Source organism: Enhydra lutris, unplaced genomic scaffold (assembly GCF_002288905.1).
Source record: "Enhydra lutris kenyoni isolate GAN:26980312 unplaced genomic scaffold, ASM228890v2 scaffoldscaffold2, whole genome shotgun sequence".
Lineage (NCBI taxonomy): Eukaryota > Metazoa > Chordata > Mammalia > Carnivora > Mustelidae > Enhydra > Enhydra lutris.
Genome location: NW_019154086.1, coordinates 59359485 through 59383971, shown reverse-complemented (window position 1 = coordinate 59383971; position 24487 = coordinate 59359485). Strand labels below are relative to the sequence as shown.

The following is a 24487-nucleotide window of genomic DNA, read 5'->3' as shown; positions in this document are numbered from 1 at the left end:
CCTTGGGCTGGTATCCAAGATCTATAATGAACCAAGGATCATAAGCACTGAAGTTTTCATGCCCCAAATGGACTTCTGATGGCCCTCTGCCTACTTCACCAAACCTCCCCTCTTGGGTTTCCCCATTTTGGTAGTGCTGACTTCCCCAATTATTCAGACCAAAAATCTTAGAGTCATCCATAACTCCTTGGTTTCTCTCACATGCCACAGCCAGTCCCACAGCAAATCTTATGGGCTCTACATTCAAAATACAGCCAGTATCTGATCAAAATAATCAGTAGGTGTTTAAGATGAGCTGACAATGAAATGTTCTTTCACTGACCTCTCTCCCTATGCAAAAAAACAATCTCAGGATATATTGATAGAAACCTATTAATATGAAGTGTGTCTGACCATGGTCTGATCACTCATTTTTCATTTCACGAACATTTACTGAAATCACACCATGGATAGGGTATTCTAGAAATGTAAGGTCTGCTAGTGAACATGGCAGGTGGGACCATGAGCTAAAGGAGAGGGAAGAACTGAAGATCAGACTTTTGAGGAACTGGATTTGAGCCACATGAAGATAGGGAAGAAGAGACACCAAATGAACAGCAAGTTCAAGAAAATAAATGGTGGCTAGAATTTAGTGATACAAGAGGAGATGGGAATCTTGCTGGGACAAGATCATGTTGGGTCTTAACAGCTTGTTATGAGAGTTTGGATTTTATTTTAAGAGTAATGCTAACTGATTGGAAAGCTTCAAATGAGAGGAAAATGACCATGATTCATTTAAAACCTTCTCCAGCAATGTGCAGAATGGATTACAGAAGGAGGATCAATCAGAAAGTTGTAGCAGCAATTGGGTAGTGGCAGGAAGGCAACTTGTGTGACCCACAAACACAGTCTCAAGTACATTTTCACTCATAACACTTAAAGACACACAGGAAATTGTTCCAAAGGAAGGTGACTAGAACAGGGATCCTGAAACCATTAGCAATGGCTGGAAGAACTGGAGATTTCAACCTTAGGGAAAAATAGAAGCTTGGGAGGGAAATACCATAGCCCTTCTTCTGAGAAAGAAATTGTAGGACTGCAAAGTCTGGCCTGACTTAAGTTAGAACTGGAACTGCCTACAAAGAGACTGAGATCCATTGGGAAGTGAGAGTTTCCTCATGTCAAGGGTTCAGGTAAGAAGTTTGAATGCTAACTTCCTGGGGTGTGATAGAAGTAATTCATGAATTAGACAGCGAGAGACTAAATGACTCCTGGAAGATTCCAAGCCTCTCTGTGGAAATAAGAAGTGTTAAGAGACATTTCAGTGACATGCAGAAGGTGGGATAATAAAACAAAGAATACCATCGTCTAAGTGATTCTTAATGGAAACTTATCAGAAGGTTTATTCAAACTTCACACATTCTCCCCTCTCAGCCCCCACCCCAAGATTTTAAAGTTTTTTTTTTTTTAAAGATTTTATTTATTTATTTTGACAGACAGAGATCACAAGTAGGCAGAGAAGCAGAGAGAGAGAGAGTAGGAAGCAGGCTCCCCGCCGAGCCGAGAGCCCGATGTGGGGCTCGATGCCAGGACCCTGGAATCATGACCTGAGCCGAAGGCAGAGGCTTTAACCCACTGAGCCACCCAGGCGCCCCGCACCCCAAGATTTTAATATGTTCTCCATAGTAAGAGTGTGTGTGCGTATACGCACTCGCGCGTGCACGTGCACATTCATGGAGGGGATGTTCCGTCATTCTCTCAGTTCAAAATCACTGCTGTACACCTCTGCCATAATTTCTCTCCTCTCACTGGCATGAATGTGTTCTCTCTCTTTAATTTGTCAAGGCGGAGAGTCTGAGGATCACTGAATTGGACATTCAAGAACCAAATGAGATGCTAGGGGGGGAAAGCCAATGTTTTATATAAAACCACTTATATGCCCATTAAGCTATTGATTTGTTTTGGTACTACTGTCAGATGAATTTAACTCTTGTTCCTCGGTGGGAGAAAAGAGACAAGATACTTCTCCAAGGTCCTTCTCAATTTTAAATGTCTTTGGCACTAAGAAAAAAGCTTAAAATGGACTAAGAACAATATCAGATATTTTTCCACTTTAGGATTAAGAAAGATAACCCAAGGCAATGTCATTCCATTCACGCTACGGCTGACAACTCTGCCCATTACTCTTCCCCAATTCCTGTTCAGGTAGTGAGGCTCTCAGGAAGATGAACTCATTAGTGGAAAAGCAAAGAAATGATATTATGAGGGTGTGGTCTATGAATGAGTGTTTGAATTCTTCTTCCCAGCCTAAGTGTTATAAAAACCAAGTACTTCATTTCTTTTATCACTGTGTAAAAAATGGGATATAACTGGAAAAAGTGAAAAGATCACTTTAATCAATGTTAAGTGTGCTTTTCCTTCAAATACATACATGGTAAACCTTCACGAACACCAGTTTCCACAAAAGAAGATCACAATAAAATTTACAAAACTAAAATTCAAGCCAAATTTTTACTTGATGTTTCAGGATTGTGATGACTCTTCTGATGTGTTGACTTGTTTAGGCTACTTACATAATCTAGAATTCTAAAGGAGCTCCCCAAATCCCTGCTCCCTGCAATCAGCCATTTGTAATTCCCTCCCCCTTGAAGAAGGGATGGAACAGTGAATATGATGGCTTTCATCCCCGTGATTATGTTGTGTCATATGCCAAAAGGGATTTTGATGATGTGATTAAGGTGCCCAACCTGTTGGCTTCACAAAGGAGCAATTGCCTTTGAGAGAGAGAAGGCTGGTGTAATCAAATGATTACATTTGTGCTTTTCCTGGAAATGAATTCAATATGTGAGAGGGATTCTACCAGAGGAAGGATCTTCTTGGCTGGCTTTACATATGTTAGAGGCTGTGTGGCAAGGTATGAGGCAACCTCTGGGATATGAGAGAAGCCCCTAGTGGACGTAGAGCAAAGGAGCAGAGACCTCCATCCTACAGTCGCAAGGAACTGAATTCTACCACAATCATGTAAGCTTGGAACAGGACCCTGAACTCCATATGAGAACACAGCCTAGCGGACACCTTGATTTTGGCCTTGTAAAACTTCATGTGGAGAACGTAGTTATACCATGACCAGAACTGTGGCCTACAAAACTGTGAGCTAATAAATGGATGCTGTTTTAAGCCACTACATTTGTTATTTGTTACACAGCACTAGAGACCTATTGCAAGATCTTCCAATATCCTCATGCCAACATCATAAGCATAATGTATATCATGTTGACAATGACGGAAATGGCAACTCTACTGAATTTGAAATAACCTTTTTTAAAAAAAAAACTTAATAACTTAGAGAAATGTAAAATTTTAAGCCTCCAAGTGTTTGTATTATTAGTATCAATATAGATATTAATAACAAATTTTGTAACTATTATTTACATTTAGTATTTGGTTATTTTCAAGGTGTTTTCAAAGAAACCATATAGCATGGTGGTAAAAATCTTGGGTTTTGAAGACAGACAGATCTAGGTTAAATATTTAACAAATAGTTTAAATCTCACCTGTTTTCTCATCTGTTAAATGGTAAGACCTATGTCTATCTGCTAGAGTTCTTGAAAAGATCATAGGATACAACATATATGAATTATCTGCTATGTTCTCAAACAATGTTGTTATTTTACTGTTCTTATTTATACTGCTTTCATTTTCTAGAAAGTAGGGATCATGTCTTAGTCATCGTCGAATCCGTAATGTCTAGCACAGTGCCTGACACATGGTAGGTACTCAATAAATCTTTTTAAGAGATACTAACTTAGGGGCGCCTGGGTGGCTCAGTGGGTTAAAGCCTCTGCCTTCAGCTCAGGTCATGATCTCAGGGTCCTGGGATCGAGTCCCACATCGGGCTCTCTGCTTAGCAAGGAGCCTACTTCCCTTCCTCTCTTTCTGCCTGCCTCTCTGCCTACTTGTGATCTCTGTCTGTCAAATAAATAAATAAATAAATCTTTTTAAAAAAAAAAAAAAGAGAGAGAGAGATACTAACTTATACACATGTCAAACAATTCTGTCATGAAGATAGTATCCCCATTTTACAGATAAAACTGAGGCCACATAGGTGGAGTTTCTCAAACAAGTTATCTTAAACTAGAAAATGGTGAAGTATAGAAAAAGCTTTCTAAATTCAAGTCCTGTGCTCCTTCCATGGTATGATACCACAGGCATATACAACTCTAATTCATATACAGTACTTCTACATATTCCGTCCTAGTGCTCAAAAAAAGAACACAATGGTCACCATTACCCACATTCCACTAAATAGAATTCTCTATTAAGTAATTTCTATTCCTCCTTTATGCCTACATTTGCAAAAAAAGCACAACACAGTAAAAATGTTTTCTACTGCCTAAATCCCCAAAGTCCACAAGATGGGTAAGTATCTCTACTACAGTAACTTTGTATTCCACAGTAAGAGTCCTGCCCCAAATTAACATTTTTGAGCAGAGGAGGTTTCTTTCTTTCTCTAGTCAAAAATGGGTATGAAACAGAGACACCACCAGATGCTGGCATGGATGCGGGGAAACTAGATTGCTCATATGCTGCTGATAAGAATGTAAAATGAAAAAAATCATTCTGGAAAACAGTTCGCAGTTTCTCTTAAAAACCTAGCGTATACTTACGTATAACCCAGTAATTGTACTTCTGGGCATTTATCCAGAGAAATGAAGAAGACTGTGTCCACACAGAAACCTGTACATGATTATTCACAGCAGCTTCATTTGTAATAGCCAAAAGCTGGGAACAACCAAAATGTCCTACAATAGGTGAATGGTTAAATAAGCTGTGATATACCCATACCATGGACTACTACTACTTAGCCAAAAGAGAGACAGAGACAGACAGAGACACACACACACACACACACACACACACACACACACACACAGAGAGAAAGAGAGAGAGAGAGAAAGAGAACGAACTACTGATACACACAACTTGTACGGTTCTCAAGGGCACTGTGCTGACTGAAAAAGCCAGTCTCAAAATACTGTATGATTCCACTTAAAATGACAAAATCACAGCCACAGAGACCATGTTAATGCTTGCCAGGCTGGGGGTACCTGGGGAGGGGGCAGGGAGGTGACTATGAAGAGACTGCATGAGGGAGATCTTTGTGTCAATGCAGCAGTAATTCTGAATCTTGATTGTGTTGATGGTTATTTAAACATACACATGTGATAAAATGACAAACATACACACATTGTACCACTGTGAACCTGCTGGTTTTGATATTTTACTATGGTTACACAAGAAGTAATCACTGGCAGAAACTGGGCAAAGAGTAGACAGCACCTTTCTGTTCTATCTTTGTAATTTCCTATGAACCTTTAATTACTCCAAAAAATAAAACTGAGTGCAAAGTCAAATGTCTGAGACCTCTGAAAGAGTTTTCTACATTATCTGCAACAAAACAGTATCTTCTCTTTTTAATGGCCCACAACTCATTTTTTTACAGGGTACTTTGAAAACAAAACAAAAAAAAATAATAAAATAATCACACTTTTATAAAATTATAAATTTTGTCTTCATCCCAGATATTGGTACTTCTTCCCCAACCATCTTTATTCCAGCATCAAGTCTTTCAAATTTCATATCTAGAGCTTAACAATTTGCCTCTCAGTGACTGACATTGCACTCCAAAATTACTGCTTCTCCCTGGTCTTACTTATCCATTCCCACAAAAGTATACATTCCTTCAGAAAAATTTCAGCTAGGTATCAGATTATATAATTCCAGTCACTGTGTTTGAATAATTAGACCCTGCTGAAAGGTTTGCATTTTTTTAAAAAAGCTCCTTAGTCCAAATAAATATAAAATAAAAGTTACAGTGTAAGAGATTTTTCTAGCAGAAATGTTTTCCAAATTCTGCCAACCTGCTCTAAGCTACCTCCTACCTATTTCTCACTGTACAGAAATCCCTCTCCCAATACCCCAGGCCAGGTTCAGCAACTTGTTATCTCACTTCACAAAATAAACATCCCAGGAACACAACCAACATTTGCAAAGCACTATGGCTGACATAGAACTTACATGCAAGAGATCTTAGTTGATGCTCATTACACTGCAGGACACATAAAAGCAGGGATCTATTTTCATCCCCATCCCAGAAATAAGGTAACCTGAACCCAGATTATAAACTTCTCAAGATCACATAGGCAAATAATTAAGTTACAGAATAGGGTGCAGAATTCAGACTTTCTGATTCCTAATCCTAAACCATGTCAAAATATTCCATCAAATTAAACAGCCCACTCTCAATCTGGTAACAGACATTTTATAACCATGAACACTAGAAGAATAGAAGGCAAAGAGCTGATCCAACTGAATTATTCTGGTTCCATCTAAAGCAGAGGTTCTCAAAGTATGGCCTAATCCTAAAATCAGTAATATGTCTAGTGATTGTAAACAGATATTTCAAAACAGAAAGTCATAATGCACTTGTATGTAGTTGAAGAAATCAACTGGCACTAGAAAGAATAGAAAAGAAAGCAGTCTGTTTACTTCAGCTAATGACTGCTTTATACAACTCACCAAACCACGTTTGTGAAGAAAGAGCAGAATCATGGTGCTATAATCAAGGCTGAATTCAAATACACTGAATTGGATCTCTAGTTTTTCTAAATCTTGGCCAGTGAAAAAAACACCAAAGCAAAGCTAAGCATGGGAAACCTCAAGGACTCATCCATGATAACCTGATTTTTTAATCTCCTGATTCTCCTTCTAACCTATTCTCTGCAAACGGGACATGGCTGAGACTTGTCAACCTCTGATCAAAGTGTAAGGTTAAAAAAAAAAAAGGCCAAATAGTTGGAAAGAGACTGGAAAATTAATCACATGCAAGAAAGTACTCTTGATGGCAGCAAACAAAAATGCAGAGTAGATGACCTCAGGACTGCACCCCAACAGAATAGTCCTCGGACCAAAAATTTGAGAACCACACAATATACAAATTAACCAACCACAAAGGAGGTTCACTCTAAAAAGTAGAAAAGGAAATAATACAAAACGCATGATCTTAAAGCTATTAAACATTACATCAGCATTTATTATTAATAGCCAGCTTTTTGATTCAAAGGAGTATCTAGGCCCATTTGTCCCCTTCCTAACAGGACCAGGATACTACAAGACAAATAAATGGGAAGCTTTTGTAGAAATCTTACCAATTCGGTATTTTAGTTCTATGATGGTTTCGCCTTCTCTGCTTAATTCGGTTACTTCACAAGTATAGTTTCCTACAACAGCTTCTTCCTTATCCATCTCCAAAGATGCAATGCCAGTTAGTAATTTTTGTGGTATGATTTTTGTACTCTTAAACTTATCACCATGAGTGGTCTTCTGCAGAGCTCCATTAAAGGTGAAAATGTCTTTTCCTTTTAATTTCCACTTTACATACATCTCATTAATGTTTGTTGCCTCCACGTTATTAACAAAGCATGGGATGATAACACTTTCATTGCAAGCAGTGTATTCTACAGATTTGGTTATGTTAAATATTAGCTGAGCTGAACCTGAAAAAGAAAAAGAAAATTGTTTCATTTCATTATAGAATCCTATACTTCAAGTTGTTACAAATCCTTAAGATAAAGAGCAATGTTTCACTTGTTCATTTAAGCAAACAGTGCAACTACAGAGAAGACAGGCAAGGTGAAAAAAATCCAAATTATTTTAATATTAATGTGCACAGCTGGCAGACAACATTGTAACTTTTCTTTACTCAATCTCAGTAATACAAAGTATACATTACCATATATCTTGGGAATAAATTCAGCAACCCTGATGGAACATGCAGGTGTAGTATCTAGCTTTGGAAGCTTTGAAGTAATCATTACTGCCTACTGATACATGTAGAAAAATACTGTCCGAACCATGAAAAAAATTTTAACAGAAAATCAAACTAAATATTATATTTGGTATATACTTCCTCCAAATAGAACTTGCTAAACTGAGAGAAAGTTTATTTCTATGCTTGTCTTGCATTTCCAAAAAAGATGATGGGGTCTACTATACTTTAATACCAAAAAGTAAGCCAGATGAATCACCTCACATCTCTCCACAAGGATAGAAAGTCAGAATGCTAAGGAGAAAAACATTCTCCATGGCTACTTTCCCACTGCAAAATACAGACAGCAATAGTCATTTTGTATGTAAGTATTAGGAAGTATTATATCCAACAGAAAAGCATTTTCCTACCCCTATATTTCACTGAAATCACGGAAAACAATTTCCAAATATATATTACAGGTATTCTTTCCTCCTAGGAACCATAAACCACTAAAAAAAAAAAAAAAAAAAAAGCTAAGAAACAAGTTAATACCAAGAGCAGATACTGCTAATAAATAGGGTATATACTAGTCTTCTCTTATCCATGGCTATGCTTTCTTTGGTTTCTGTTACCATTGGTCAACCACAGTCTAGAAGCAGATTATCTTCCTTCTAACACATGGTCAGACAATCTATAGTAGCCTAACTCTAGGTCACATCACATTGCCTACAGCCTTCATCTCATCAAGTAGGCATTTTATCATCTCACAACATCGTAAGAAGAAGGGTAAGTATAGTACAATAAGATATTATGAAAAAGAGAGTGAGAGACCATATTCACATAAATTTTATTATAGCACATTGTTATAACTGTTGTTTTATTATTAGCTATTAATGTCAATCTCTTACTGTACCTAATTTATAAATTAAATTTAATCATAGATACATACAGAAAAAAATTATGTAGGATTGGTACTCTCTGTGGCTTTAGGCATTCACTGGCAGTCTTGGAACATATTTCCTACAGATCATGTGGACTACTGTATTCTATCAATTCTTCTCTGGAGAATAAACTATCATTGCCTTACAAAAGAGGGATTGGAAAAGGACACACAATCACTTACCTTTCATCTAACATGTATGAGAATATGGAGAAATTATAGCTGTCTTCCATACTGTTCAGCCACTTATCAACTCTTTTACCTCAGTAATTAGCAGGCTTCTCCCTCAAAAAACAAAGCACTAACAAATGCAAATAAAACATCAACTTCCGTAGTTCATTCTTAAGGTTTCTTCTTTCTACATTTGTAAAATGGTAATAAAAATCAGGAGCATCAGATATTATTGTCCTGGGAACATAATTATTATTCAGTAACTGCCCCGTGCGTTGAATGCTAGGATGCAGAGTGGAATATGAAGTGGACAATGTTCAGAAAGCCTGAGAACAAATTAAGCAGTTCATATGCCTTGGTTTACCCTCTGTAAGAGGATCAAAAACGAACACTGGTACTTCGCAGAATTGTGGTGAGCATCAAAGGAGAAAAGACCTGGGCAAGGGCTCTCTAACAATAGCATGCTATGAACATGAGGGGCAATACTATACAAGTTAGGTGATACAGCATTTTAAGGTAATGATCTGGACTTCCTCTGATTGGCAGGTCCAAACTTTTATTTCTTCAAAGCCTTGGGCTTGTGAGTTGTCGTTCCTGAGCAAGAAGCACTGGGGGTGGAGAGGGGAGGAACTATAGTGTTTGAAAAGGAGAGAAGTTGGGTACCTGGGTGGCTCAGTCAGTTGAGTGTCCTAACTCTTGGTTTCAGCTCAGGTCACGAGCTCAGAGTTGTGGGATCGAGCACCATGGCAGTCTCTGCACCGAGGAGGGAGTGTGCTTGAGATTCTCTCTCTCCTTCTGTCCCCTCCACCTCTCTCTAAAGTACATAAATCCTTTTTTAAAAAAAAGATTTTATTTATTTATTTGAGTAAGAGAGAGAGACAGAGCGCGTGCACGAGCGCACATGAGCAGCAGCAGGGGAAGAGCAAGAAAGTGAAGCAGACTTCCTGCTGAGCAGAGAGCCAGATGCAGGGCTCGATCCCAGGACCCTGGGATCCTGACCTGAGCTGAAGCAGATGCTTAATGACTGAGCCACCCGGGCGCCCATGAATAAATCTTTTTCTAAAAAAGGAAAGAAAAAAGTACAATGCTGGAATCAGAAAGAAAAGAGAAAATATAGTGAAAGGTTTTGAAATGGACAGAAAGATTCCTGACCGCCCTTTCAATGGAGTACTGGAAATTGTGTGACAAATTCCTTGGGACTATCTCATTCTGTAGGGGCTTATGCCTTTCACTGTGTTTATCTGTCTGAGCTATTTTATAATTTTGGCAAAACTGATGGCAATGCAAATGAATCATATCCATAGAGATACAAATAAACTTTGTTCTGCAATTCACTTCTCCATGGTGGAAGAAGAGATTTCAAAAAATCACGTTTTATTGCCCTGAGGATAATACTGCATCTATTTGAAAATTCATTTCACCATTCCTGATAGCCTATAAATATGTCTGTTCTCTCAATTTTATTTTAAAACTGGATGGTTTTACCATCTTGCTGGTTTACTTGTTAATTAACATGTGAAATAAAACCTTTGATATGTGGTCATTTTGTATTTGAGTCAAGATTTAAAAAAATTATTTCTAAAAATTACCCTTTAATAAAAGAGATACAAGTGAAGAGCTCAGTTTTCTTAGCAAACTTTTTTAGAAGGCTCTAAGTAAGAAAGGGTTGGTGAAAACTAGAATTTCATTTTACATTTAGAGAATGAATTTTCTAAAAAATCGGAAAAGCACTAATTGCACTGCATTTTTTGTTGCAATAGAACAATCATAGCTGAAGCAATTTAAGTAGAATAAATACTATCAATAAAACTCAAAGTAAAACTGACCTAGATAAGCCATAACTTGATAACCCTTGTGCTAATTAATAAATAAGGGTAGTCCAAAAATGCCACTCCACCAGCTGTTAATGACAGCTTCATCCTCTATAAACATTTATTTAAAAAAAAAAAACCAAACTATTAAACAGTAAAATTATCTGATTTGGGTTTTCTATCTTTTGCCTAATGCTTTCTGATGAAACATCAAAGTGAAAAAAAAAAGATTTAAAATATAGAGAGCAAATAAAAGCACATAGATAATTAACATGAATAAGGAAACTCTGAATAATCAAGATATGCCTCTAGCAGTCTAAATCAGATAGGAATAGATAAATATAACTAATCATCAGTGATGCAAGAGCTACAGATAAATTAACAAATGAAATGGGGAAATTATTTTATATAAACTGCCAAAAATAGTGGACTTCACAACCTCTGTAAATACAGACCACCAACTGAAACCATCTCTGACCACAGAACTGAAAACAGCTATTATATGTTGCAGAGAAGGCTCAATACATTGTAGTCACAGCACACAAGCCTAGCTCTGAAATGCACAAATGCAAAAAAGATTTATTGAGAATTACCTGATCTGAAACATTGTGATAGGATGAGGGGACACAATGACGGAAAAAAGCGGCAATTATCTTTTGGAAGCTTTCAATTCTCATTTGGAACTATGATACATACTTTTTGTAACAGGAAGTCCTAAGTGCTATCCTTCCGTATGAACAAAGTGCTATAGATGGGCAGGAGAGTAATCAGTCTTACAGAATTCTAAGGAAATTTGCATTGCTACTAGGGGAACAACAGAAGACTGTCACAGCTCCCACCCATCTGGGCCTTCAATCATTTATCTTTGTATATGTTCCATGCAAAACCTCTCTCTCTCCTTTGTAACCCTTAAATCATTCCCCTTTTGCAAAAGCTTATCCTATACTCTCCAAAGAAGCCATATTTCTTGAGCCCTGTAAATGAGAAGCCAGAAGCTTCCAATACTTCCTACCTATATATTTACCTGCAACCCCAACTATCCACACCCTCTTCACCTTCCTCCTCGTCACAATTGTATTCCTTCATCCATTAGTTTACATTTCTGCCTCCACACCCACTAGTCACCCCAAGGACTTTCCCTAGTTGATTATTAGCTTCTTAACATCCCCCATGCCATTCACAGGTTATTTTTTAACATATAAAAAATGCTTAAATATTAGTCAACTTTTAAAAAATTACTTGTACTTGTCTCTCTCTTCCCGAGCATCCTAAAACAATAATCTAAATGCATTTCTTCACCTCCTATTCACTTCTTAAGTCTCTGCCACCTGGCCTTTACCTCTTCCTCCCTGTAACAGTTCCTTCCAAAGCTGCCAATAATCCCTTGTGAGAAACTGAATGTGCACGGTTTACTCTCTATCTCAAATATTCTATAGCTCCTGGGCCAATAGGCAGCTCCTTTCTTGCTCTTATCTCTTGGCCTCTAATAGCTCTTGATTCTGAATTTCCTCTTACTGCTTTGTCCACCCCATAACAGCTTTCCTTCTTCATTGAAATCTAGTCCTTGACTCACAATAAATATTAGTGTTCCTCAAAACTCCATATACAGCAGTGCCCTCTTCCCAACCCCTGGTGCCCAGCATTCTCTCTTACTCCACAGTTAAACTACCTACACACTTTTTGTTTAACCAGGCCCCACTTTCTCCTTAACTGCAGACCTGGAAAGTCAACTGTCTGCTGTGTACTTCCACTTGGATGTACTACAGTTAATTCAAAGTCAACATGTCCAAAAACCTATTTACCCTCTTCCTAGCCTCCTCCCCAAACCTCACCATCCAAAATATTTTCTATTATCTATCAGTCAACCAGACCTGGACCTAATAAGAATCATGCTAGATTCCTCCCTCTCCTTAGTTATAAAGAATTTGTAGTAGGCCCAACCTATTTAATGATTCCTCAATCCAATGTCTGCTGTATGTATTAGACATTTATCATCTCTCTTTTGAGATATTGCCATAACCTCTTAACTAGCTCCCTACCTCCAGCCTCAATGTTTTCCCATCTCAGCCCCAATGTATTTTCCACAGTTCTCAAAATAACTGTTCTAAATGCAAATGTGAACTCTTCTGCCTAATATACTTTTAACAACACCCCTCTCCCTGTTTCAAGCTAAATTCTAAGTGCATTAGCATGGAATACAAACTAGGTCCTTCAAGATCCTGTCCAGCCCCACCTCCTGTACTCCTTCTTTTCCAAACTAAGCTTCCATTATAATGACTTCCTGCAATTCTATGAATATGCAAATGCCCTTCATCTCCATCCATGCCTTTGGACATGCTGGCAAACACTTGTTCATGCAGTGTCCAGGTAAGAGCACACACTGTGGAATCAGACCTGGCTCAAGACTTGCACTTTCTCCTTGTATAACCACTGACAAGTTATTTATCCTCTGTAGCTCAGTTTCCTCATCCACAAAGTGTGAACTGAAGTAGTGTATACCTCATAGAGACTCTTTGAAGACTTAATGAGATAATAAATATTAACTTCTTATTGCAGTATTTTCACATACATAGGAAATGTTCAATAAATGGCAGCTACAGTTTACTAACTTTGGTTCTTCCTGCTAGAACGCAAGGGAGATGTTCAATCCTATTCCTCTTCCCCTACCACTGCTCAATTATATTCATTCCCTCCTTATTGCTCCTATTGTCCCCTTTTCAAGTGTTGTCACTGCACCTACTACTGAATCTTGAAATTACTGTTTTACTTAACTGATCTCACCATTAGGCTCAAAAGGTAAAGAAACAAGGATAATGTCCTCATTTAGTATCCTATGGATCCAGGGTCTAGCAAGCACAAACCAGTACATTCCTTATAAATGTAAAACATTTAAAGTATGAATCCCAAGAAAGGAAAATTGTATCAGAGAGGATTCACTCTTCTTCCACATGCCAAGAAAATCCTCCACTACTTCTCACTTCAATAGACCTGATTATAGAATGGAGAAGCTACATATTTTAATAGAAAATCTCGATCACATCAGTTGCAGATTGCATGGAAGAGTTTCTTAAAAATTACATGAATGTGTTTAAGAATGATCTTCCTAGAGAATGATGTTTAAACTAGGTCTTGAAGGATGAGTAGGAATTATATAGGAAAGGAAAGGCTTTCTAGGCAGAGTATATAACATGTGCAGAGGAATGAGAAAAAGTGAGTAACTGGAGGCAGAAGATTCTTCAAGTGAACTTTAGGAAAAAGGGATGGTTAAGAAATAGTGTAAAGGCTTCCCTGAATGCCATTCGGAAGAACTGGGACTTGATAATATAAGCAAGAGCAAAATATGTGGATTTACTTGCATTTAAGAAAAACAAACAAAAAAAAAAAAAAAAACAAACAGCAGCATGAAGGGTGAACTAAGGGCACAAAGGGAGATGGGAAAGGGAGACCCATCAAGAGATCACTGTAATAGTCCAGGTAATTGACACCTGGAGAGAAGGCCAAAATATTACAGTAAAAAACAAAGAACATCAACATAAGTTGGATGTGGGAAGTAAGGGAGAAGAGGAGGAAAGAATTAAAGTTGTTTATTAAAGTATGAGTAACTGGTTAGATTGTGGATTTTATAGAGAAAAGAGATTTTTGGAGATCTACAGGGGAATAATCTTTCAATATTTAATAGGCTGAGTATTAAACTACCTGTGGTAAGATGAAATAAGGATGTCCAGTAGACCCCAGGACATATGGATCTGAATTTAAGAAGAAAGGTCAGAGCTAAGAAGACTTGGGCATCACCAAGATCACAGCTGGCAGGTGAAACTGTGAGCATAAACAAGATTGCCCAGAGAGTCCCTACAAAGCAAACACAGCAGGAACCAGAGATAAAATGTTGAGAAGCACCAATATTTATGGGAAAACAGTTAAAGAGGAATAAACCACGGAAATGAGAAAAAGAAGTGAGAGCCGCAAAAAATACCACTGTGGACATCAAAGAAGGGTCTTCATGTGGACAAAACAGATGTTAAATAGTATGAGTAAAAAGAGCCTCTAGATTGAAAACTACATCATTATCTTTTTTTACCTATAACAATGTCAATAGACTGGTGGGATCAAAAGTCAGATTGCATTTGGGAAGTGAATAGGAGGGAAGAATGAAGAGGCATTCTCTTTCAATTAATTTTGCAGTGTAAGAAAGCAGAGAAGGCAGCAGCAAAAGTATAGGCACCAGGGCAAGGTTTTTCAGTTCTTCTAGTTTGTTTTGTAATATGGGGTAAAACTTGAGCTGCATGCAAGCTAAAGTAAAGGAGCCCATGGAGAGGGAAAGATCTAAGATGAAAGAATGAAGAATTAAGCTGAGTTGGGCATGTCTCCAAAATGGTGAAAGTGAAAGAGCTGTAGACAGGTGAACCTTTTGTTGGAAAGGTGAATAGGTACACTTCTGAAACTGAGGGAGGAAAGAGAATGAGAAGGTTGCTTAAGAAATTGTAGATAAGTTTAGTAATGGTGGGAGGGAAGCTGAGAGAGTCCACACCACACATCACTATTTTTTGCAGTAGAGTAGGAAGTTAATTAGCTGCTTGAAATGGATGTTCAGGAATGGGGAAGAAGCCCAACAGAGGTAAATGAAGCAAAGCTCATGAACAAAGATACCTGCTGAAAGAGAATCCTACCACTTTTTGCCATCAGATTAAGCCCCTGTTATGAAGAACTAGAGTCTTAAACTGAATCGGGTTACAATGAGGGTCAAAAAGGGAGATTCAGACAGCTCTCTCCTCAATAGAGACCAAATAAGGTCTAGGGTAAAACAGGCATGTCCACAAGGTGTTTAGTTCTGACTCAAATTCCCTACTAGATTTAAAGTGGCCTTGTAAGAACAGAAGTGATAAACCTAGAATTACAGGGGAGACAGCAGTTTCAAGTCAGTAACATCCAGAATTATGGGCTTACCATGCATTTAAAATATACTAGATGTCCAAGAGATAAAAACATACAAACAAAAATCCTTACTCTTTGTAAACTACATTTTAAGTTACTGAGAGGTATATGATCTGAAATTTATCTGTTACGCCCAGGAGGGCCTTGCACGCTGCTTAGAACATAGCATGGGCTCATACTAGTTTGCAACGGAAAAAGCAGTTTCGACAGACCCTGCACTTGCCAAATGCCTTGCCTTACCTTTAACCCGTAAGAGTGACATGTATTCAAATATGCACATTTATTCTCTTAATTTGTATCTCAAAACCTGGGGCTAATCAGATTCTGAGTCTTACCTAACTGTCCCATAGATAACAAATGCAATATTCAGAGGAAGGTATAACAATAATTTCTGTTTCAACTCTATGTAACTACGAAGGAGAAAAATCCAGGTTCTCTTGCCTCAGTCTAGGAATATCAAGATCAAATTTCTTGAGTGCTCCATATTTTTTTACGTTAGTACTACAATAAGTTTAACAAAATTGATTCTACATTATTATTCTTGTTCTTTTATCATGGAAGAACTACCTGCACTAGGACACAATGTAAAAGTTACTTTATGACTACGCAAGAAAGAGTACATTATATTAGGCTGAGACACAAGGTGTCAAAATATGGAGATTTTTATTTTTTTATATAAAATTTATATCTTTTTTATACAAAGGCTAACAGCAAAAACCTTAAAGATGGCTAAAATGATTATATGAAAACTGTATCACAAAAAGAACATTAGAGTATTAAAAGCAATGCTTATTTGGCTATAGGAAATGCAAACTGGTTTAATAATAAGAGTGATTACTGTGGACTTGAATATTTATCAAACTTAGGAAAAACACCTATTTTTCTTCTTTAGAACCTGGCCTTTCAAATCTCCATTAACAACTCAGTGGCAAAGATAAAACATCTGCCAAAATACAGATGACAGCATGAGCAAGTGTCCTAATGGTAGGCATTTAGTGTAATGCTTTAACACACTGCCTCTAGACTGCTGGGGTGGCCCCATAAATAAATACTTTTAAATAGGCATTCACTTCCTTAAAATGGGAACTTGTGTTTAAGAGTAATATATTCCTTAAGAGGAAAGAAAACATTTTCGTTTAAGCAAGACAAATAACTGCCGGGCTTATATAATAAAACTATTTTCTAATTATGTGTACTCTTGATTTTAAAAACTCACTTCCAACAAAGAAAAATTATTCAACCAGTGAAAAAACAGTCCATGTCACCATCATTATTTAAGTCCAGTTTTATTTGCCAGTTACTAAAAACTACTGAAACTACCAATGTGCTTTTAAACAAAGTATAATTGGACTTATAGGGGATGGGAGAGGAAAGGAACGTAGTAATTCATTCTGCAGCTTATAAACCAATAGGGGGGGTTGCAGTTTGCCTGTAAGTAGACGGAAGGAGCATTTCAGGTAACTTCTTTTGCCACAAAGGTCAACTGAAACTGAGTGGCTTCCAAAAAATGCCTTTGATTACCAATCATCTATAAATGAAACTGAAAGCAAAATCAAACTTCAGGACAAACACAACATCTGTGACTGTTTTACTCATTTTGAATTCTAAATTCAGTCTCTCAAATACCCTGGTTGATAATGACTTGTGTTCTGAGACGGTTATGGTATTTTCATACCTGCCTTTTTAAAAACTACATATTAAACACACAAAATCCACTGTATCTTATAACAAATGCAATCACTTTCTGTTTTATAGTCAACACTTCACAGAACTCAAATGTATAATGCTTCTATTTTGCTTTTTTCAGGTTATTATTAAGTACAATGAAATACTATAAATTGTGAATTCTGTGACTATGTAGGGAATTGAGCACATTAATACTGCATGTAAATGAGTGCCAATTATATGTGACTTAACTATTATTAAATAAGGCCTAGCCCCAAAAGTACCATTATAGCAGTTCTTTCCCATCTGCTTGAAAACAGGACCACTGTTTTTTAATATATGATTTACATTTTTTATTCTTCAGACTAGCTTTGATGCCAACAGTCTGAATTCATGATATTTTATTACAAATTTGTAATTTGGTCCAATACATAGACTTTCTGATCATACAACAGGTTTCTGAAAGCAGTATTTTCGCTATATTAATAGCAACGTCAACAAGCCATTAATGATGATGACAAGAAATAGTACCTTATCTAATGATCAGCTCTTTATAATAAAGATATCATCAACAACTCCAACAACCCAGGATGTTTCAGAGATTGGAGAAAGTGGTAAGCAAAGATTTAAGGGCATAATGGAAATGGCTTGAAATCACAAGCGTTTATAAATGGCAAAGTGAGGCTAATAATCAGTTTAAAATCTAATTAATTAAGCATTCTAGAATTAAATGTAACAACTGCGTCTGCTACTCAAATTCAATACTGAATCTTACAAAAAGTTCACATAAGACTGTATAGATGTAAAGCATGACAAGCACTGTAGAACCACGAAAATTCCTATTCCTTACTTTTTACAGACGAAGCACACGTTGGTGGGGGGGAAGCATAATGGATTCCAAATGGGGGGGGGGCAACCGCCTTTGGTATTGAAAAGACACCAAATCCCACTCTGTTGCAAATACGTTTTGACTGGAGGTTATAGTCTTCATATTTCAAGCGAAATCTGGATTACTATTAAAACGGTTCACCCAAATAAAGTGGAAAAATTTGAACGTACAATTTGGACTATATTAAAGTGGTTGATAGGGCGTGGGGGTAGTTGAGTTTCCAGGTAGCTTATTTCTAGGGTTTAAAAAAAAAAAGCGGCCAGAAGATTCTTCTGATTAAATGCTTGGTTGGAATTGCAACTTAATTGCTCCTTTACGTTTCTTTAACTCTATATTCATGTAAGAGGGCAAACAGGAGAAATCCCGTCTTGCAGACTTCTCCAAAATGCGCACTTCTATCGCAAGAGGCCCGGGCCCTCCCACTCTCCCTCCTTCATCCCCAAATGCGTTTGAGCACCGAGGAGGAAGTGGGGTGCAAAAGAGGGGGGCCCCTAACAGTTGCCAACCCTCGCCTCTGATCGCGCCCTTTCTCTCTACAGTTAATTTCTGCGTGAGATGCACGGCTCAGAATCGTCCTCGGTGTGCATCTGGAGGTGGAGTACGGGGGAAGGAGATAAACCCCGCTCGCACCCTGGGGGAAGAGGAAGAGGAGGGAAAGGAAGGAAGGGGGCGCAGGATTACCCTCGGGCCCTCCTACGTTCGCACCCGGAGCAAGCAGGGCCCGCGCGTCCCGCGCTCTGACGACCCTCTCCAGAGCGCAGCCGGGCCAGCGGGGGCGCAGCCCACACACCCGCGGGGGCGCCTCGGGGGCGGCGAAACACGAGCCTCCAAGCTAGGAGAGAGGGGCCACTCACCGCAGCTCGCCGAGCCCAGCAGCAGCACCACCAGGGGCAACATCTCAGCGGCCGCCGCGGGGTCGCCGCCGGCGCCGCCGCAGGTGTCTCGAGCAGCCGCCGCAGCTGTTACAGGCAGGATTGGCCGCCACCGCCGTCACAGGCAGGACCGGACGCCGCCGTCCGTCACAAGAAGGACCCGCCGCCCAGGCTGTCTGGCCGCGCGCACGCGCGCTCCTGCCACCCCACGCCCGCTCCCCCCGCTTCTCCCGCCGCGCGAGCCGCGCACGCGCACGCGCACGCGCACGCGCCCCCGCCCCGCCGCCGGGACTGTTGACGCGACGCCCTCCTGCCTTGCGGGCTCCAGTCTCCGCTCCAGTCCGCTCCGACGAGGCCTGGATCCCAGTCCCACCCAGTGGCACGCGCCGGACTCGCCGGTCGCGTCCCGTCATCCCCCCCAAGCCCCCAGCCCTGCGCTCTGTGTGCCAGCCCGCCACTGGAGGCTGAGGGCTGAGCGTGTGTGCGAACGCTCACCAGGGATTTCCTTGCATCCGCCCTGTCCGCGGATCCCTCCCGCCCCTCACACGGTCCCGGGCCCCTTATTCTCCGTGCGCCGGTCCTCTCCCGCTTTCACTCCCACCCTCACGCTTCAGGAGCGCCACCCGGTGCTTATCCCTTCGACCTGGGCGCCTCGGCCTGCGCGAGCCCCGGCGCTCTCTCCCCTCCCGGGTCCGACGTCCGCCCGCGCGTCAACCCTGTGGCGCACGAGCCCCCACCTCTGGCCGCGCCCCCTAAACACGGTCTCTTGACCCCGGGCGCGTGTCGCGTGGGGTGTCGCTACGCCTCCCAGCGGTCGGGGAGCCCCGGGGGCTTCGCTGAGGGCCGGGCGGCGGCGGGGCCTGTCTGCAGCGAGCTCCCGCTCGGCCTCGGGGTGGGGTGGGGGGAGGGAGCCCTGCCGTCCGCGGTTCAGCAAGCTTCTGCCGCCCCCTGGGATGTTGTTTCCGCAGCGGTAGTGGGCTCCCGGCGCTCTTTCTCGCCTTGTCCGTTAGTAGTTTCTTCCTTTGAACCGGGTTCCTCAAACAGCTCGGCCGTGGAGGTAAACATTTTTGGGTGTGGTTAACCCCGAGCTCCCGAGCCCCCGGGGGCCATCAGGCATGATTGTACACCTTGGCCGACACACGGACACACTCAGGACATCCCTTCCAGGACCCTCTTGGAGCCTAGTGAGTGACAGCAGCTCGCACAGTCCTCTACAGTGTGGGGTTAGCACGCTTGAAAAAATGGGTTCGAAATGTGGACAGGGACTTTGTCTCCCTGAATCACACAGGACACATCATTCTTCCTGAAGCAAAAGCTCTACCTTTAACACTTACCCTAAATGATGAACTCTCTTGTCAAAAAGTCAGGCTCCGGCGGCTACTCTAATGGAGTGCGTATCTGTCTGCTCCCTTGGTTGTTTTTCTCTTACGTGGTGGAAAAGAAAGCAGTGTCCCAACACAATATCCCACGTCTCCAAATCCTCTACCCGTGGTGACTGCTCCATTGCACCCCATCCCCATGTAATAAAATCCAGGAAATAAAATGCCCCCTCTGACACTGTATTGGTATGTTGTATACTTGTGTGACTTTTCCCTATAATTATTTTGTTGTGTAAACCTCAATTCTTTCAAATCAGAGAACATTTTAAGTATTCCCTCCTCTAAGACTTCCTGTTGAGCTGTGAAAACAGAAGGGGTTTAATAAATGTGTGGATGTGACTTGAGGCAACCGTTGTTCCAGTAAAATTTGATTGTTTTTTAATGATTAGAAAAAGAAAGAAAAACAATCGCCTAGCAGATATCTCACTAAAACAATGGTTAATAATTATGGTGGTAATCATTTGAATGGCAGCCTTGACACCCTGAGGCTACCAAAGGGACTGATGGATTCTCCTCCAACTGCTGCTTATATGGATACAAAAGAATCATCCACCAGACGTTGAGCATTCAGGACATTGTGTATCACAGAGCAGCTGGTTGCCTAAATAAGGCTGTCAGCTGTCCCTGGGACCAACCGACCCCCCTAAAGCTGAAGAGTGACTGGGAAGGACTGTCCCCAGTCTTCAGAGGTAGAGACGGAGGGATGCTCTGTTTCATACTGGGAGCCGCTGAGGCTGTGTGCTTAATGTAGCTCTGTGCAGAAAATGCAGTAGGCTTAAGTCAGGTGAATGAGAGGCCACCTGGGTGAACATCTCTACTCTTGGGAATGTGTTTTGATGGTGGAGCAAGAGGAGGCCTATTCCAGGAGAGAGAATCCAGATCTGTCTTAGACAACCTTGGGCTCCTATCTCCAGTATCTAATAACCACCTTACATTTATGTTTCCCCTTTAATGCTCCCGAGCATTTTAATTTGGATTTTGAGTTCATCTGATCTTTATGTAAGGGTTTTTTTGTTTTTTATTTTTTGGTGGGGTAAGGGAGGGTAGAAGGCAAGAGAGTAATATATATTAGAATGTTTTGAACAGAGGTGATACACATTGGATTTATCACCTAAGTAAATCTTTGTAACAGCCTTGGAATGGGTATTATGATCTCCATTTTAGCAATGAGGAAACAAAGGGAAAAAGGGTTAATGAGCTTTTTGCCCACACTTATATGTGATACTTCTCCGACTTTCACTTACATCTATCTTCCTTGTCCTCTTTTTTACATCCTCCAAGAAGCCTTTCTCAATCTTACTTTTCCTGTTTCCTATAATTCTCCACCACTTAGAGGGTCCAATTACTTCTTCCATTAAACTGTGTTCATGCTGCTAATAAAATGTGTCAATACTTATTTCTTTCTACAAAACTGTCTCCTCTTCTATCATGTCAGCTTGGAGAAAATGAATTTTTTCCTAGGTGTATTTGCATCTCCAAGGGTCTAGTACAGTTCCTGGTTGAGACCTAAAGGCTCTGTGTACGTTGGCTCAATCAAGAGAAATCAGTGTGGTATGTAGCATATAAAAAATTTTAGCCTAAGTTTGAATTACAGCCCTAGCCATGTACTACCAGGTGACCTTGTACAAGTTGTTTAACCTTTCTAAGCCCTAGTTCCCTCTTTTGTAAAGCTAGCTGATAAAAATGATAGAAATTAACTCTGAATTGCCTGGAGAGTATAAGTGAACACTTTTACAGTTACATGGAGCAGTGTCTGCTCTACAGTGAGCACAATATTAGCTCTTATTATTACAATCTCTTTATAGTGAGGTGGTTCTCCTGAAACGGCAATGAAGATTATTGTCAAAAGGATCACCAGTTGCTGGTCTGGAGCCTTAAAGAAGTACTGGGACTTGGCGAAGTGTCTACAGTTTGATTCAAGCTAGAGGCACATGTCTGTGCCCAGTGGGTAGCCCTTAATCCTCTTGCTTTTCTGCACACTTTGTTAGTGACTGAATGCTGAGTGGCCCACATCTCTGACACCTGGCTCCGGGCCCAGTGTCCTAGGGTGTTATTTCAACTTGACCTAGTTATTAAAGCATAGGAGCTCCAGTCATCAATAAAGTAGTGTAACAAGGAGGGTCCGTGCTCTCTGGTTAAGGACTAGGTTTGGATGGTTAGGCAACTGGAAGATACTGACATGTGGCTGGAGAGATGGATTTGGCTTAGAGAAACAGAAGCAAGGCTTTAGCAGCAGGAAATGATCTTCTTCCTAGTCTGTGCTTCAATTAGAAGCAAATATTAGAAATAGAAACTGCTTCCAGGTAGGAGGGTGTCAGGACTGAGGGTTCTAGGTAAGAAATATCCTACCGGAGAGATGACAGTCGGCTCTAGTGTAAATTTCCTTCTGGATGTCAGATGTGCACAGGCTTGTTTTGCCTAAGTCAGGGGAAACACAGCATTTCCTGCTCCTACTCCTTCTCCTGCTGTTGCTGCTGGAGGCTACTCATGTAGGGGGCCCACACTCATGACAGCTGGAAAGCACTAGAGAAAGCCAGCTTCTAGGTTAGGTTGTAAAATCACGGCAGGCTTATTTCTTTGAGAGCACGTAATGTTTGGGGTCCTGGGAAGGCCCCTCCATATCTTGCCTAATTCTCCTCTTTGAGGGCAGATAACATACATATAGTGGGCACATACTATGCAGCAAGACCTCACTGTACTAGTGAATTTATTTTCTATTGCTACCAGAGCAAATTACCACAAATTTAGGGGCTTAAAACAACACCCATTTATTATCTTACAGTTCCGTAGGTCGGAAGTCCACCGGACTCAGCGGGTTTCTTTGCTTCTTGTCTCACAAGGCTAAAATCAAGGCGTGGCCTGGGCTGCTTTCCCTTCTGGAGGCTCTAGGGGAGAATCCACTTCCAGGTTCATTCAGGCGGTTGGCAGAATTCAGTGCAGTCCCCATTTTCTTGCTGGCTGCTGTCTGGGGGTTGGGGGTGCTGCTTAGCATCTAGAGGCCACTTTTGGGCCATTGTGTGTAGTCGCATGTGGTCTCTGAACAGGTCAGAGCAAGCAGCGGTATGTTAAATCCTTCTTATGCTGTCATGTCTCTTCTGCCTCCCCTTCTTGTGCCACATTTCTATAACTGACTCTTCTCCCTTCCTCTTCTACTTTTAAGTGTTCGAGTGATTAGATTGGGCCTTCAGGGGTAATCCAGGATAATCTCCCTATTTTAAGGCCTGTAACCTTAATCACATCCACAAACTCTCTTGTGCCATGTAAAGCAACATATTCACAGAGTCGCGGGAATTAGGGCTTGGCAACCTTTGGGAAGCATTGCTCTGTACCGCAGTTAGGTTCTTTTCCTATTTATTCCCCAAATCTTCATAACAGCCCGGTAAGAGAAGCATTGTTCATACCCACTGTGTACTTGAAGAATCTGAAGTTTGGAGAGATTGATATCACAGGCAAAAATGGTGGACTGGGGTTTGAATCTTTCTTCGGAGCTCACGCTCCTTCCTCTGGAGTGAGGGAGTATAGGGAGCAAAGCAGGTGTGTGATCTGTCGCTGTCCCTGCACTCCCCCCTATTGAGTGCTGCTTCTCAGCCTAGTTACGGTGTCACCAAGGTGTCCACCAGATTTCCAGCTCTCCTCCCAGGTACATGAGACATGTAGTCACTGGGTCTCCAAGAAAACTGATGGCATCCTCAAATACAGTGATTTAGAGTAGATTAATATATGAGTGTGGGCAGGGCTCAAGGAATGGCCAAATGCCACTAGCTAACAACAGCTGTACCCTGCCCCCCAAGGTGCCTGGTCTGGAGGTGCAAGGGGAAGAAATGGTTACCTGAGAGGAAGGAGAACTTGGAGGAGGGCTGCCTGGCAGGACACCCCTGGTGGAGGAACATAGTTACCACCAGCCTTGCGGAGAGGAATGGGGACAAAGTAAGTGCTCCAACTTTACTCTCCTCCCACCCTCTGAGCTCCTGCTGGAGTTCAACAGAAGCCAGAGGGAAAGGAGGCCATTTGTATGGTTCTCAAAGTTTAGCTTTCCAGG

General features: G+C 40.8%; 1 protein-coding gene across 5 annotated transcripts in view; it reads right to left on the bottom strand.

Moving 5' to 3' along the window:
- Positions 1-19301, bottom strand: part of LOC111146988 (CD47 molecule) — a 45742-nt gene extending 26441 nt beyond the window's left edge. For 4 of the 5 annotated variants that reach the window (XM_022502813.1, XM_022502821.1, XM_022502838.1 and 1 more), the window contains exons 1-2: positions 19052-19301; positions 7188-7535 (exon numbers count right to left, since the gene is read on the bottom strand). In XM_022502813.1, the coding sequence (XP_022358521.1) occupies positions 7188-7535; positions 19052-19094 (391 nt within the window). In that variant the 5' untranslated portion in view covers positions 19095-19301. Of the gene's footprint in view, positions 1-7187; positions 7536-8912; positions 9555-19051 lie in introns of those variants that run through there. The other variant, XM_022502830.1, reaches the window with a different exon arrangement.
- Positions 19302-24487: the final 5186 nt, after the last annotated feature.